At 37.1% G+C, this 17,164-nt stretch overlaps 1 protein-coding gene across 7 annotated transcripts in view; it reads right to left on the bottom strand.

Annotated features, from left to right (window-relative positions):
- The window catches only part of EVI5 (ecotropic viral integration site 5), a 228,958-nt gene that overhangs the window by 23,383 nt on the left and 188,411 nt on the right, over positions 1-17,164 (bottom strand). For all 7 annotated transcript variants that reach the window (XM_061121370.1, XM_061121369.1, XM_061121371.1 and 4 more), the window contains one exon: positions 15,168-15,263. In XM_061121370.1, coding sequence (XP_060977353.1) covers positions 15,168-15,263 — 96 coding nt within the window. The remainder of the gene's footprint in view (positions 1-15,167; positions 15,264-17,164) is intronic.

Below are 17,164 nucleotides of genomic sequence, written 5' to 3'. Positions count from 1 at the left end.
CTGAACCTTTGCATATGATGGTTTCTCTGCCTGAAATAGCTTTCTACTCTCCTTTTCCTGGCTTCGATCCATCCTTCAATAAAGAGTTTAGGCAGCCCCATGCCCAGAAACCTTTTCATGTTTCTAGGCTGTGGCACCATATGGTTCTACCACAGCACTGCTCATACTGACTGGCTTTCCCTACCAGTCTGAATCCCTTCACAATTGGGATTGTGACTTTTATACACCTAGCACAGGACTGGGATGGAAAGGACTTTACAATAACCATTTAAATAACTGTTTTGGGATGCAGAAATAGAGGCAAGGCCTGAAGTATGCCTGAGAGTTAAAAGATGTTCAAATATTCACTGACTGAATGAATAGTATGAATAGGCATCCTAAGGCCACACAGTTAATCAGTGGCAGAACTAGCCCTACAATCCAGGATGACCATTTCTCAACCACCTGCAGTAAGATGGAGAGCAAAGACACAAAATTCAGAAACAAAACCAAACTTTTCAAAAGAAAACACCCAAAGAACAACAAAATCCAGAATGCTATTAAGAACCTATTTTCCCCCCCTCTTCTTTATCTTAGGAATGTGTTTAGCAGTAGTGGCATGACAGTGAAGGAGAAAGTCAGAGTTAGATGCAGAGTGGGGATAATCAGCTTTCAAATAAATGAAATAAATTTAAAAAATGAACACTAAAGTCTTGAAACCTGAGTACACAAATAAATTCACTGAATTTTAAAGTCATAGCTCATTTTGGTTGCCCCATATCAGGTTGAATGAAATCTTCAAGCACATCTTATCAGTGTCCTTCCAAATGTCAACAAACAATACTGTAGTCATGCTAAAGCCTTATTGGTATCATACATATGACTGAAATGTCTTTAGGCATTTATATCTTATTTTCCTCATGTCTTAGATCTAAGAGTATACTATTAGATGACCTCTTCATGAAAGGCTAAAAGGAAGTCTCTTCCACCCTTACTGAAATGAATCCATTTCAGTTCAGTTCAGTCACTCAGTTATATTCGACTCTTTGCGACCCCATGGACTGCAGCACACCAGGTCTCTCTGTCTATCACCAACTCCCGGAGTTTACTCAAACTCATGTCCATTGAGTCAGTGATGCCATTCAACCATCTCATCCTCGGTAGACCCCTTCTCCTCCCACCTTCAATCTTTCCCAGCATCAGGGTCTTTTCAAATGAGTCAGCTCTTCGCATCAGGTGACCAAAGTACTGGAGTTTCAGCTTCAACATCAGTCCTTCCAATGAATACTCAGGACTGATTTCCTTTAGGATGGACTGGTTGGATCTCCTTGCAGTCCAAGGGACTCTCAAGAGTCTTCTCCAACACCATAGTTCAAAAGCATCAATTCTCCGGTGCTCAACTTTCTTAGAGTCCAACTCTTACATTCATACATGACTACTGGAAAAATCATAGCCCTGACTAGATGGACCTTTGCTGGCAAAGTAACATCTCCGCTTTTTAATATGCTGTCTAGGTTGGTCATAACTTTTCTCCCAAGGAGTACTAATAAGTAACTATAAAAAACTGTCACTCTAGGCTTTATAGTTAGTTCTATTTCCTTTAAAAATGCTTTCTGCCTTTATTTCTTGTAACCCAAGTGGCATTTGACCACTTGGGTATACACAGCTTCCTTTGAAGTGGTTTCTTGTGAGGTATGTTTCCAATCTAACAGCCACAGAGTAATTGTTGGGACCATTTATTTAACAGTTTACAGATCAGTACAGTTGTCCCTCAGTATCCAAGGGAGACTGGATCAGGACCCTGTGGATACCAAAATCCACAGATGATCAAGTCTGTCATATACGATGGAGTAGTATTAGCATATAACCTGTGTACATCCTTCTGTATAATTTAAGTAATCTCTAAATACAGGGATTCCCTGGTGGCTCAGTGGTAAAGAATCTGCCTGCCAACGCAGGAGATGCGAGTTCGATACCTGGGTTTGGAAGATCCCCTGGAGAAAGAAATGGCAACCTGCTCCAGTATTCTTGCCTAGAAAAGTATGCTTCCTACAATGTCTTGCACAATATCAGAAAAAATTCCATGTGACTCAGCTTAATATTCAAGCCTGACTTTACACTTCTAACTGATTCTGTTCCTTGGCCAATGTCATATTATTTCTTGAGGACATTTACTTTGTCCTTTAATTCAGAGTACCAGGTCCGAATTCCTAGTTCCAGACTGATTCTTTATTCTGTAAATTGGCAGTTCACCCAGATTTTGTCCTAGAAATGTTGTAAAGAAACCCTTCTAGAGGCATGTCCTACTTTAGTCAATACTTCTAAAAGGCTTCTTTCCTTGGTATCTTATCTTTTCTGGGTTCTAAATCCTTCTCTCGCCTTGTTTTCTAGTTTTTGAAAAGTTGATATTGGAGTATAGTTGATTTGCAATGTTGTGTTAGTTTCAGGTATACAGCTAATTTTTTATATTTTTAATTTTTCTTTTCTAAGTGATTTAATTATTTCAATTTACCCTCTCCTACCAGAAACTTTTTTTTTTTCGTATTCTCACAATTCAACTCCAATTTCTTAATGAAACTACCATTATTATAAACATATTATTCACTAACAAATCAAACTTTTTCTTTTTACCTACAGCAACCAGGATACACAGATGTATGTAGTTGAGTAGAACACCCTCTTTTTATGAATGTAACATAAAACTAGGAGATTGTCTAAAAGTCCTGTGTTGGATTATTATTGTTTTTCTTTATATGAATGTGGTATATTATTCTTTTACGAGGCAAAGAATGAATGTAACTATATCCCTGGAGATTTAAAAAATAATCTGGAAACAATTGCTGGAAGTTTGGCCACTGGTTAGATTACTTTTCCATTATAGGTCATTATAAGATATTGAGAGAGTTCCCTGTCCTCTAGAGTATGTCCCTGTTGCTACCTATGATACATACAATGGAGGCTTCCCTGGTGGGTCAGATGGTAAAGCGTCTGCCTGCAATGCGGGAGACCCAGGTTTGATCCCTGGGTCAGGAAGATCCCCTGGAGAAGGAAATGGCAACCCACTCCAGTACTCTTGCCTGGAAAATTCCATGGACAGAGGAGCCTTGTAAGCTATAGTCCATGGGGTCGCAAAGAGTCGGAGACGACTGAGCGACTTCACTTCCCTTCATACGTACCAATAGTGTGCAGATGTTAATTCCAAACTGCTAATTTCACTCCCCCCTCCCTTCTTTGGTAACCATAGACTTGTTTTCTATGTCTGTGAGTCTATTTTGGTTTTTAAAGAAGTTCATTTGTATAATTTTAAAAATTCCACATACAAGTGATATTATATGATATTTGACTTTTAGAATCTTGAAACAGAATGTATTGAATAGCTGAGCTAATTTACATAGTTGAATAAGCTTGTATTTCTTAAATAATATGTACATATGGAAATGGGTTGACAATTTTTACTTAATTCTAGGTTTCTAGAAATGTCAGATTTGGCTAAAAAAATCTCAGTTGCCTCTGTTTCCAGAAAATCAGCTAATATTTAAAAGCTAAGATTTTAGTGGCAACCACTGGAAACTAAAGCGGAATTGAAGGGTCAAGTCAGACCACTTCCCCACTCTCAGATCATATAGAAGTCTAAAACCTGAGGAAGAAAGAAAAGTAAAGAATACTAAATAAGGATAGATTTCTACTACCTAAACATTGACTCTCATCTGAGAGAGATAATTAATTTTAATTCAGTTAAACTCCTATGAAACTCTTACTTTGTCTACCATGAGACAGCTGAACTGGTCGACAGGATGGGTAGGGCAGTGGATTGGAGTAGATCAGAAGCTATGGTGCCCAGGCAGTAGTTCCGTCTCTGCCACTAAATAGCTGCACAACTTTGGGTAAGTCCCTTCAACTCTTGGGTCCTCAGGTTCCTCATTTATTAAGTGAAAAACTAGATAAACTTTAAGAACAAGTCTGGTTAAAAATATATATATAAATCTGAAATCTTAGTTTCAAGTCTTTTACATAGTGCTATTTATTCCAGACATAAAATACTGGACACTGCTCAATAAATACTTTTTTAATCTTATAACTTCAAATAAGATGAACTGTTTACCTGAGAAAATGGAACATATTAAGAGTAATAACAGTCATTTAAAGAAGTCATTAAGAATCAATTTTTTTATTGATAAATGGAGGTAATATTAAAAACCAGTGCTACACATTTCATTCAAGGGCCTTAAAGTAATTTTGACAGGAGTACAATTATGCTCTATCATTATTTACACAGGACCTTTTTGGCGGCGGGGGTGGGCGCAGCAGAGAAAATGAATTTACTTGCATTGAGGCTTATGTGAGCTCCACCATGGTACTTCACATTCCTTTAACTAAAGAAAGAACAAGTTGAAGCAAATAGTTTATTTTATTAAGAAGTTCCTACACTGAGAAAACTAGCACTTTTCACTGTAAAAAGATGCATGCATGCGTGATAAGTCATTTCAGTCGTATCCGACTCTGCGACCCCATAGACTGTAGCCCACCAGGCTCCTCTGTATAAGGGATTCTTCAGGCAAGAATACTGGAGTGGGTTACCATGCCCTTCTACAAAAAGATGCATGAAGGTTTATAATTTCACATTTTGAAAAAGTTCTTAAACAATAGTTCTAAAATTAAAATTATCAATGGCCATCAGTACAAAGAGAAAACACTATTTTTGATTCTTACTTCTGCCTCCAGATACAGATTGTTGTTATCAAAGCAGTTTGGAAGAATGTAAATTCTATTCTAGGTTATCACTCTGTAAACTAGCTAATATACCTAGAGTTTTGCAAGATTTAAAAGGAAATAAAGACTGGTAGAAACAGTCATATGGAATGAGCATCCAGTGAAGAAAACAAAAAACAAAGGCATTTGGTTAGACCAAAAGGAGAGAGAGAGAGGGTGGGGGGGAAAAAAGCTGCCCATACCTACAGAGCCAAATGACTAAGTTTTTTCTACTTTTATTGTTCAGTTGCTAAGCCATGTTCATTCAACTCTTTGTGACCCCATGGACTGCAGCACTCCAGGCTTCCCTGTCCTCCACTATCTCTCAGAGTTTGTTCAAACTTATGTCCGTTGAGTCGGTGATGCCATCCAACCATTTCATCCTCTGTCACCCTCTTCTCCCTCTCCCCTCAATCTTTCCCAGCTTCAAGGTCTTTCTACCTTTATTCTGATTTTGATGCTTAGATGAAAGTCAAGGAGTCTTTTAAAAAGCTGTTGTTGCTGCATCTTTTAAAATAAATTCAAGTGATTTTTATTACCTATTCTTAAACTGAAGAATATAGGGGGAAATAAAAAGACTCAAACAGTACCAAAGGGTCATCTGTCATTTGACTCTCAAAGATTCTTATTTTAAAAATTCTAGTTGGATAACAAAGTGAGTATACATGCTAAACATATTAAGAATGTTTAAAACAGTAAAAATACATTTTAGGGACTTCCCTAGTGGTCCAATGGTTAAGAGTTCATCCACCAATGTAGGAGACATGGGTTTTTATCCTTGGTCCAGGAAGCTCCCACATGGCTCAGAGCAACTAAGCCAGTGTGCCACAAGTGCTGAGCCTAGAAGCCACAACTATTGAAGCCCTAGAGCCCGTGCTCTGCAACAAGAGAAGCCACCACAATGAGAAGATTGCACACAGCAACTAGAGAGTAGCCCCCCACTCACTGCAACTAGAGAAATCCTGCAAAAGCAACAAAGATGAAGAGCAGCCAAAAATAACAAATAAACTTTAAAAATGAATAAAAATAAAACAAAAATACATTTTGATAGATATTTAAGTAATAAACCCATAGCTCAGGTGTACATAAACAGAGTTATCAGAATTTAAAAACTTAAAGAGTATATGTATAAACATTTTTAAAGCCAAACTTTAGTAAGGGCTTTGTTTAGATTTCTTTTTATTTACAGAAACTCCTAATTTCCTACTTGGCTAGAAGATATAAAAGAAGATTCTAGTGACATACGATAACTTAACTTAAAAACCTGCCTCCCCAACAGAGAAGACAGGAAGACAGAAGACTTTTTGGAAGACAGCACAATGTCTATCCTTAGAAAGAAAGTTGGTTCCGTTTACCCAGATTGTAAGTTGTTTGGAGCACCCTGTAATAATTCTTTCCTTTTTCTTATTTTCTGGCCAATCTTGTCCTGAAATAGCTAACATTTCTCCAATTTCTTCAAGAAGCTGTCAACTGACAAATTACAGCTCCTTCTCAAGTTCTTTCATAAATAATTTTTCTGATAAATGGTGGGAAAGGATGACAAAATCACTTTAAATAAACTCATTCTTCAGATGGATTAGGAAACAACTATGTTGAAATGCTTCCTTCTTGAAGGTCTCCTTTTGGGAGCCTCCTGAATACTTCACCCTTGCCTAGATCTCCTCCTAGCCCACTGGTGGTTTTGGTCTCCTCTGCTGGCTCTCTTGACCTTAAAGGTGAGGAGCACCACAAACTTCCTCCTAGACCCCCTTCTCTTTATTGATGAATGCTGTTTATATGCCAATGACCAATAAACCTATTTTTAGCCCCTGATCTCTTTTTAGAACCTCATATTCACATCCATTGTCTGCCTGCTATTTTCATTTCAATGTTTAATAGGAATTTCAACCTTAACATAAAGAGAACAAAGCTTTGGATCTTCTACCTTCCCTAACCTCAGTGAGTTGCACCAACCATTCACTCAACTAGCAAGCCAAACATCTCTGGAGTCACTGACTACTCTCTCTCTCTCTCATGTCCCTCACACAATCCACCAGCAAGTTCTCTACATCTAAAACATCCACCATGCTAAGATTTCCACTTCTGCTTTTACCTGGACTATTTTAATGGCCTCCTAATGAACCTCCCTATTTCCATTCTTAATTCCTACAATCAATTCCCACATAGCAGGCAGGGCAAATCAGATCACATCATTCTTGCTTGGCCAAAAATAAAATCCAAATGATTTATCCTGGCTTACAGAACACTATATAGGCTTTGACTCTCTTTCTTTAGTCTTACCTCATACTGTATTTTTTCCCATTCTCTACTACACTCGAGCCACATTAGTATGGTTTCTCAAAAGTCCACTTCATTTTTTCCAGGGTCTTTGTGCAAGTTGTTTCTTCTGCCAGGAATGATCTTTTCACTGTTTTTTGCACATCAGAAGCTCCTTAGCATTCCTATCACAACTTACGTGTTACCTTATCAGCAAAGCCTTCCACAAACATTTCTTCACTAAAAACATTTTCATGGAGTACCGACCACATGCCAACACTATTCTGGATGCTAGGGGAAAGGTCCTCAGTCTTATTAGTAATTAAGGAAATACTCATTAAAACTGTAATGAGAATCCTCTTCACAGTCAAAGAGTCACTAAAATTAGATAAAGACCAACAATCCCACATGCTGATAAGAATGTAAAACAATGAAAACTGTCTTTATGGCTCATGGGAGTATACTTTGTTGTTGTCATTTAGTCACTAAGTGGTGTCTGACTCTGTAGCTTACCAGGCTTCTCTGTCCATGAGATTTCCCAGGCAAGGATGCTAGAGTGGGTTGCCATTTCCTTTTCCAGGGGATCTTCCTGACTCAGGGATTAAACCCATGTCTCCTGCATTAGCAGGTGGATTCTTTACCACTGAGGCCATGTGGGAAGCCAATAAATAACAGCGATGTTCTTAAAAGGCCAAAACAGAAGTAATTCAAATATTCACCAACAGAAAAGATAAATAAATTGTGGTATATTTATATAAAGAAAAGTTACACAGCAATGAGAATGAATAACCTAGGGCTACATTTAAGAATAACATGGTCAAATTTCACTAGCAACTTTGAGCAAAAGAAGCATGACACAAAAGAAGATATACCATAAGAAGACATTTATATAAAATTTGAAAACTTAAACCAGTGTATTAGAAGTTGAGATCATAGTTATTTCTGGGGAGGGTATGACTGAAGAGAGGTTGGGAGAGAGTATGAATGGAGCTTTGCAGCCTATCTCTTTGACCTGGGTGGTGGTTACATGGACGTGATCTCTGTGATAACTTACTGAGCTATAAACTTGTCACCTGGGCACTTTTCTGTAAGTAATACTTCTACAGAAAAGTTTTAGAAGTTTGTGTTCTTTAGATTGTTCAATTTTTATGACTATGAACCCATACGATTGCAGAATGTTAAGGATAATAGCTGGTAGACTCATTCTAGAAGGTCTCCATATGAAAGAGCAATGAAGAAACTTTTGCTTGGTCTTAGTATTAGGAACAGGTGTGGCTCTTCTAACCAACCCGTCTGTTTTATCACAAAGACACTATGAAAAGTTTAAAGTGACCAGATTTCCCCTTTCCGCTGAAAACTTCAGAGCCAAGCTTGAGGCCCATGAATAAAAATATATAAGATACTTTTGTGGTATGCTATTTTGTATTGGTCTTATTCAAGGTTCCATGTTACATTCCTAGTGTTCTTTACTTTTTCTCACAAAATTACACTTTGCTTTTTTTTTTTTTTTTTAAAATCATTTGCAAACTTCCTTTATCCTATCTGGAATAAGGCATGGTATTAGTGAATAAAAAATGCTCTAATTTTTTTCTTTCTCTTAAAAAATATATGGTTTGGTTTTACTTCAATATGTTTGGTTTTACTTCATTCTTGTTTAATGCACTGTAATCTGACTAGAAGTCCTGACCCTGAATTCCAGCTTCTGCCACTTACTGATTATGCAACTTTAGATGAATTATTTAGCCTCACCAAGCCTATAAAGTGGAAATATTAACAATTTCCACAAGATAACTGTATAGATTAAAATACTTATCCAAAAGATCTATATCTAGTTTAGCAATTACCACACAGAAAGTTTAATAAAAACAGGGGATATCTGCTTTATATAGAAAAGCTACTAAAAAAAATCAAAAAGAAAAGCTACTAAGTGATTAGAATTACTTTTGTGGGATTTTAAGGATATAAAGTTCATTAAAACTATTTTATTAAGACATCATAAAAATTCAGCAAAGCTGTATAATGGGGAAATATTTAATTTTTACTATAAGTGGACTGTCTTCAGTCTGGAATAAATCTACCTATTCCTAAATCTACCAGAACACACCAGCACCAAGAACAAGGTAAAACATAAAATTTGTATTCCAAAAACATTTCCAGATCAGCTGTTTGGTGAGCATTTTCACATGAAAAAATACTGTAAATGACAGCAAGGCTTAAAGGAACCCAGAGAAGCTTCATCAATTGATACTGTGGCTGAACTGTATGATTATACTTCTCAATATGTCAATACCTAAATGACTTCTGAGTACATTTCTTTTGGCTTCTAAATGAGATTAACTTTCTACTTCCTTCTATCTCCCTTTCCAGGCAGTTAGAAGATATTCTTTGTCTTTAATGGTTGGCAGTTGTAAGAAGATGGATCAAACGCTGAAGCAGACAGCTCATTCACTTCTGGAACTTACAGCCTTATGTCTTCTGACTTAAATGTTCCTGATGTCCAAACTGCCTGAAAAAGTTTTAACTTTTCAAAACCCAGCCCAGATGCTGTTGCCATCTTATCCCACTATGTTTCAAAGGAGGCTATATAGCATATGGGATTTAGTGGATAGGTGGGCTTAAAGTTATATAGTTTAACCTCCTACCTCTATCACTGACTAGTGTATAACCATGGGGAGTTATTTAATACCCAAGAACCTCAGTTTTATGACATGTAGAAAGTGAAGTCACCCAGTCATGTCCGATTCTTTGTGATCCCATGGACTGTAGCCTACCACGCTCCTCCACCCATGGGATTTTCCAGGCAAGAGTACTGGAGTGGGTTGCCATTTCCTTCTCCAGAGGATCTTCCCGACCAGGGATGGAACCTGGGTCTCTTGCATTGTAGGCAGACACTTCACCATCTGAGCCACCAGGGAAGTCCTTATGACATGTAAAGCATGAATAATAATGATGCTACCTACTTCAGAAGTTTGCTGTGAAGGCTAAAAGAAATAAAGGAAGTTTAATACTTAGTATAGTGTCTGATACAGAACGACTATTGAACAAAAATGGTATCTACTATAATGTATACTTTTCATTATGTATTACAATTTGTTTATTTGTATGCCTATTTCTTACGAATAGCTGAGAAAAGAGAAGTGAAAGGCAAAGGAGAACAGGAAAGATATTCCCATTTGAATGAAGAGTTCCACAGAATAGCAAGGAGAGATAAGAAAGCCTTCTTAGGCGAACAATGCAAAGAAATAGAGGAAAACAACAGAATGGGAAAGACTAGATCTCAAGAAAATTGGAAGTACCAAAGGAACATTTCATGCAAAGATGGGCACAATAAAGGACAGAAACGGAAAAAAAAAAAAAGGACAGAAACGGGAAGGACCAAACAGAAGCAAAAGAGGTTAAGAAGAGGTGATTAGAATACATAGAAGAACTGTACAAAAAAGGTCTTAATGACCCAGATAACCATAATGGTGTGATCACTCACCTAGAGTCAGACATCCTGGAGTGTAAACTCAAGTGGGCCTTAGGAAGCATTACAACCAATAAAGCTAGTGGAGGTGATCGAATTCTAGCTGAGCTATTTAAAATCCTAAAAAATGGTGCTGTTAATGTGCTGTACTCAACATGTGAGCAAATTTGGAAAACTCAGCAGTGGTCACAGGACTGAATAAGGTCAGTTTTCATTCCAATCCCAAAGAAAGGCAATGCCAAAGAATGTTCTAAGTAAGTACTGCACAATTGTGTTCATTTCACATGCTAACAAGGTAATGCTTAAAACCCTTCAAGTTAGGCTTCAACAGTACTTGAACCAAGAACTTCCAGATGTATAAGCTGGATTTAGAAAAAGCAGAGGAACCAGAGACCAAATTGCCAACATCTGTTGGATCACAAAAAAAGCAAGAGAATTTCAGGAAAGCATCTACTTCAGCTTCCTTGACTATGCCAAAGCCTTTGACTGTGTGGATCACAACAAACTGTGGAAAATTCTTCAAGAGATGGGAATACCAGACCACCTTATCTGCCTCCTGAGAAACCTGTACGTAGGTCAAGAAGCAACAGTTAGAACCTGACATGGAACAACGGACTGGTTCCAAATTGGAAAAGGAGTACGTCAAGGCTGTATATTGTCACCCTGCTTATTTAACTTATATGCAGAGTACATCATGAGAAATGCTGGGCTGGATGAAGCACAAGCTGATGGGAAAAATATCAATAACCTCAGATATGCAGATGACACCACCCTAATGGCAGAAAGTGATGAGGAACTAAAGAGTCTCATGATGAAGGCTAAAGAATTCCAAAAACTAAGATAGTGGCATCTGGTCTCATCACTCCATGGAAAATAGATGGGGAAAAAATGGAAACAGTGACAGACTTTATTTTCTTGGGCTCCAAAATCACTGTGGACAGTGACTGCAGCCATGAAATTAAAAGACCCTTGCTCCTTGGAAAAAAGCTATGTCAAACCCAGACAGCATATTAAAAAGCAGAGACATCACGTTGCCAACAAAGGTCCGTCTAGTCAAAGCTGTGGTTTTACCAGTAGTCATGTATGGATGTAAGAGATGGACCATAAAGAAGGCTGATTGCAGCAGAATTGATGCTTTCGACTACGATGCTGGAGAAGACTCCTGAGAGTCTCTTGGACTGCAAGGAGATCAAACCAGTCAATCCTAGAGAAAATCAGCCCTAAATATTCATTGAACGGACTGATGCTACAGCTCCAAGACCTTAGCCATCTGATGCAAAGAACTGACTCATTGGAAAAGACCCTGATGCTGGGAAAGATTGAGAGCAGGAGGAGAAGGGGGTGACAGAGGATGAGATGGTTAAATGGCATCACCAACTCAAAGGACATGAATTTGAGCAAACAATGAAGGAGACAGTAAAGGATAGAGAAGCCTGGCATGCTACAGTCCACCAGGCTGCAGAAGAGTCAGACAGGATTGAACAACTGAAAAACAACAATCTGCTTTGTTAGACTGTGAGTCCCTTGAGGCTATGAATTGTATTTCAATCTCCTTTATATTCAATTCTAAGCCCAGTGCCTCGTACTGAGTAGGTGCTGTGATGATAGATGGGTGAAAGGGCAGTAGGCGGGAAGATAGGGAAAGGAAAGCACTTAAATTGGGACCTTGGGTCTTTTCTATGTCTGCCATAAGGACAGAACGTAGGGTTAGGAGAGGATTTAATCACAGCCTCATCCAGGTCTGGGGCAGCAAGAGCTTCCACAGTGGCTTCTGAGGAGCTCTTGGCAGGGTAAGAGGCTTCAAATTAAAAGATTTCTATGGTAGGTAGGTAATATTAGGAGCAAAATTAGTTAGGTGGTAAGGGTAAGAATCACAGGGGTTGGAAGTTAGAGAAGGTATGTGGATGGATGATAGTAAGCTGCAGAACGTGAATATAGATCTCTCTTTGCAGTAGTGACAGAGAGAGATAGGGAGCTCTTGTGACTAAGTCAACTGCAGAATTTACTTACAGGATATATGCGAATTCATGTGTCAAGGAGGACAACACAGTTAAAATATGGTCATTAATTGATATTCTTAAGATTTTAAACATTGTTTTCTAATCTAAACGCTCTGTAAGTAACACAGAAAAGATAAGCCATTCTGGATTAAATCCTGACTCAATCGTTTACTATTTGTATCATCTTGGGAAAAGTTACTTAATCATTCTGAGTCTGTTTCCACATCTATTCAACTGAGGATACTACCATCATATGGGATTATTATGAAGATTAGTAATAATAAATATGAAGTGTCTGACACCATGCTTGAGTGACAGACCAATAAACAGTATATATTATTGCTACTTTATAGATTAACAATATATTCAGCCATTCATGAAAAATAACTTGTTTAATCCTCTTTACCATTTCATACAGCTAACTATGCTAAGTGGTCATAGCTGTTATAACATGCACAACATTGCTGTATTCAGGAAGATGAATCTGCAAAGCTGTTTCAATATTTCCTTCAACATTTAGAGAAGTACAAAAATCAGCTAACACAGTAACTATTAACAGTCACATGCTCAAATACAACATTAATACTTAAAAGTCAATTCTTATGTTGAAAGTCAAAGATTCTAGCAAATTCTAGAACACAAACAAAAGCTAAGTTGGAGCAATTAGACTGAATTTAGTTTATCTGTTTTTTCCCCCCACTGTGAAGTGCTATACACAAGAATGAAGAAAAAAAAAAACCAAAATCACTAGAATAAAAAGGTGAAACTTGTTTAAATCTCTCAAGAAGCTGGCCAACAAATAGTAATTTTTGAGCCAGTATCTTAAACTTTCACCTGTTTTCCCTTATCCTTTCTTTAGTTATAAAACTTTGAACAGGTGAATAAAAATATAATGAAAATAAGTCTCCAACCAAAGACCTATAGTGGTTTCACAATATCTAGCAAACTTAATCTCTTCTAGCTTTGAAGATTCACCATATACTGATTCTATTCAATCTAACTTTATTTCCACAATTCAGTCACATTACTTAATCAAACCTGGCCTCCTCTAAACTCCCAACCCTATACTCATTCTCACCTCTGTCTGCCTCTGTGGTCTCCTGCTGCTGCTCAGGTGCTAAGCTGTGTACCACTCTTTGCGACCCATGGACCATAGCCGGCCAGCCTCCTCTGTCCATGGGATTTCCCAGGCAAGAATACTGGAGTGGGTTGGGAGTGTGGTCCCCAACTACAGTCATTCTCCTCTCTACTGTTTTCTAACTGGGACTTGTTTAAGCCCAGGACTCTGGCCTATTCTCAATCACCCAATTAGCATCTTATTACAAACTGTTCTAAAATTAAAGATTGTTTTCACAAGCCACACCTAAAAATCTGACATTAAAGTTAAACCTCAAGTTAACTATTTTCTGCCATTCCTGATGAGGTGAGAGTATCATTATTTTTAGTTAAGATACGTTCCCTTATCACTAGATGTCAAAATTATACATGGGAGATTGACTTATTTCAGCCATAATTTCCTTTAAGAAAATCTTTTGAACCTAAGGAATAATCCCCTAGGGTTCTCAATAAGAATCTCTAGAACATGCTTATTTGTAACTTGTTCTTTCATGTATTACTATCATATCAGATTATAAAAAATTAACATAAATAAGATAAACATGATCTTGGATCCCTCAAATGCTACCACAGCTGAAAAATCAGTATTTATAGGAAAGACCTACAAAACTTCAAGGCAAATTAAATTAAACCACATCTAAGATTTATCATTTTTGTTAGCTTTTCTTTTCATTCAGAATTTACTTAGATTGACTGCCTCCAGGAGGTATTACCCAAAACACAGACTTTAACTGAAGAGTGTAATACCAGGAAAGGGTAATGTCCAAACTTTTTCCTTTGAGGTTAAATTAATTTAGTGAAGAAAATGAGTTTCTTTCTTAAGAAGCGAGGTTTATGTTACCCCTTCAAATGACTGTGAATAAACATTATTGTACAAATAGTTCAATATAAGAAGCATACTTTTCCATTTATGTTTAGTCAGATAGTTATCATTAGAAAAAAACCCAAGGAAACTGACCTAGAATCACATTAATTAAAAAGTGTCTCTCTTGTCAAAATACATTCTTTTAAACAATTTAAATTACCTAGTATAATAAAACTATCTAGTAAAAACTACTTGAAAATTTCATGAGTTGACTCTCACAGATTCAAGTTAGTGCCAGTTTAAAAAGTATTCAGATACTAAGAAATCTGTTAACTGATATTAGGCAAGTATCCTTTTTTGCAATCTCAGTAATACTGCTATGAAGTGAAAAAGAAGACAAGAGTAAAAAAGACTTCCCTTTAGTCACAACGGTAATACCACAAATCTACTATAAAGATAAAAAGAAAACTTTAGTTTAATTGAAGTAACTTGGAAACCCAGGCAAACTATCAAGTGTTTTCAGATCTCAATAAAAAAGTAAAATATTTGCCATACAAACATTAATTGATCATTTCAGATATGATTAAAGAGGTTTAAGGAAATCAGATCCTCAATACTAGAACAGAAAAATGTGTTAAACAGAAGATAATTTTCTAAAATATTATTATTAATAATAATCAAAGATTCACAAAAAAATATTTACCATGAAAGAGTCAATCATAAGCAATAATAAAGTGTTGTCACAATACAGAGGAAGGAAGAAAGAAATATGTGAAGATCAAAATTTATCACTTACCTCATGATTCAGCTCTGCTATCTGATCTTTCAGTTCCCTAATGTACTGGTTAGAATCAGACTTGTTAAGCTGTCCTTGAAGCTTTCCTTCTTCTTTCTGTTTTGTGACAATATAACAAAGCAAAATCAAGAGACAATTTTCACAGCATGTATTAAGTATTTGAAGATACAGGACAGCATAAAGGCATATCCTTTAACTGGCTAAATTCTGAACAAATATATTCTCAAGCTATTTCTGTAAAATTAATAGTAAACTATACTATTTCTAAATAATGCTGATTAACTGTATTAACAGGCTTTCCTGGTGGCTCAGAGGTTAAAGCGTCTGCCTGCAATGCGGGAGACCGGGTTCTATCCCTGGGTCGGGAAGATCCCCTGGAGAAGGAAATGGCAACCCACTCCAGAATTCTTGCCTGGAGAATCCCATGGACGGAGGAGCCTGGTGGGCTACAGTCTACAGGGTCGCAAAGCGTCGGACACGACTGAGCGACTTAACTTTAACTAACTGTATTAATATAATTAACACAATTTATAAACTGTATCTTTTGAGAGGCTCTTAGAAATCAATAACTGAAAGGGTCTACTAGTGAAAAAAATTACCCTAGAATTTGAAAGCCATTTATTTAGTCATTTTGAGGGTAAATGCTTTTCTATCCATTCCATAAGAGATTCAATGCTTAATTGGGAAGGTGGTAAGCCTCCTAAAATTACAGTAGGAAGTTGCTTTTGCTGGGGAACAGAAAGGAAAAAAAAAAAAAAAAAAAAGAGAAAAGGTTCTTCAAAACCCTCTTACAAGGGGAAGATGGCTCTGAATAGCTTCTGTTTAATTAGCTCAGGAATGAGATTAAAAGGTGCTCCAATCCTGAGAACTAGTTACAGAATCATGCTGGAATCATTTTCCAGGGAGACAGACTGGAAAGAGGAGGAACTGCCTTTTTCTTACACCACCTGAAAACAAATGTGAACTTTTAAGGTAAAGGAAAAAAAACAGGATTGTTTTTGGTGTCTTCAGATTATTTGTTTAGGAGGCCATGTTTGATGTTTAAAATGTTAAGAAGCTCTGATCCAGAGACATCTACTGAAAACTACTGAGCAACTCCTGATGCCAGAAAAGTACCAATTTACCTTCAATAGTCACCACTCAAGTTTCTTTTCATGGAGACAACCACTGTTAACAGTTTTTTTCATGTAGTCTTCCCATGGTATTTTGTACAGACATGTGTAAACTCACATGTATACACATATTTATAAACTCACATGTATACACACATATTTTCACTCATACTATAGACACCATACAAGCTGTTCTACACTTGCTATTATCTCAAGAATAGTACTTGAAGATCATTCAATATCAGCATGCAGCAGCAGGATAATACATTGTGATTTGAGAGAATTCTGGAGTTCCTGTAAAAGTTGTCTTAGTGGTATCTAAACATTTATCAGTTACTTAAAAGTAAGTTTTAAAAGGTGCCTTAGGTTCTATACAATTACCTTGAGTATTATCGGTTATAGTGAAGAGCATTTTCCAACGTGGAAAATGTCTTTCCACTCACAAGAAGAAGGGACCTTGGACATAATCTGGTTTGGAACTCTGACTGTAACCACACGCAGCCTCTACTTTGCTTCCACATGCCCTCCCCTAACATCCTTGGCAAAAAGAAGAACTAGCCAGAACTGCCTCGGCAACAGGATGGGCAGCTCCTCTGCAGAGTAATGGCAACCACCCCAACAAGATTGCTCTTCTAAACTTAAAAAAAAAAAAAAAAAAAGACTGCTCTTCTGTGTTACTCTATTCCTGCCACCTTCATTTCATCCTTATGTACCCTTTACTCTGTTCTGCAAGCCTTTCATCAAGTTATTCCTATACAATCCTTCCCTTTTTTTCTTATGGCAATTTGACTTAAAAACCTTTTATTGGAATGTGGCCTTCTGAAGCAGTTTGATATAACTAGTTTTTGTACAGAGGTAAAAAAACAACTGAGCTTCCCTGGTGGC

This window comes from Dama dama, chromosome 20, assembly GCF_033118175.1.
Source record: "Dama dama isolate Ldn47 chromosome 20, ASM3311817v1, whole genome shotgun sequence".
In the NCBI taxonomy this organism is placed as follows: Eukaryota; Metazoa; Chordata; class Mammalia; order Artiodactyla; family Cervidae; genus Dama; species Dama dama.
Note: the sequence above shows the minus strand (reverse complement) of the source record. Positions and strands in the feature narration are given on the sequence as shown.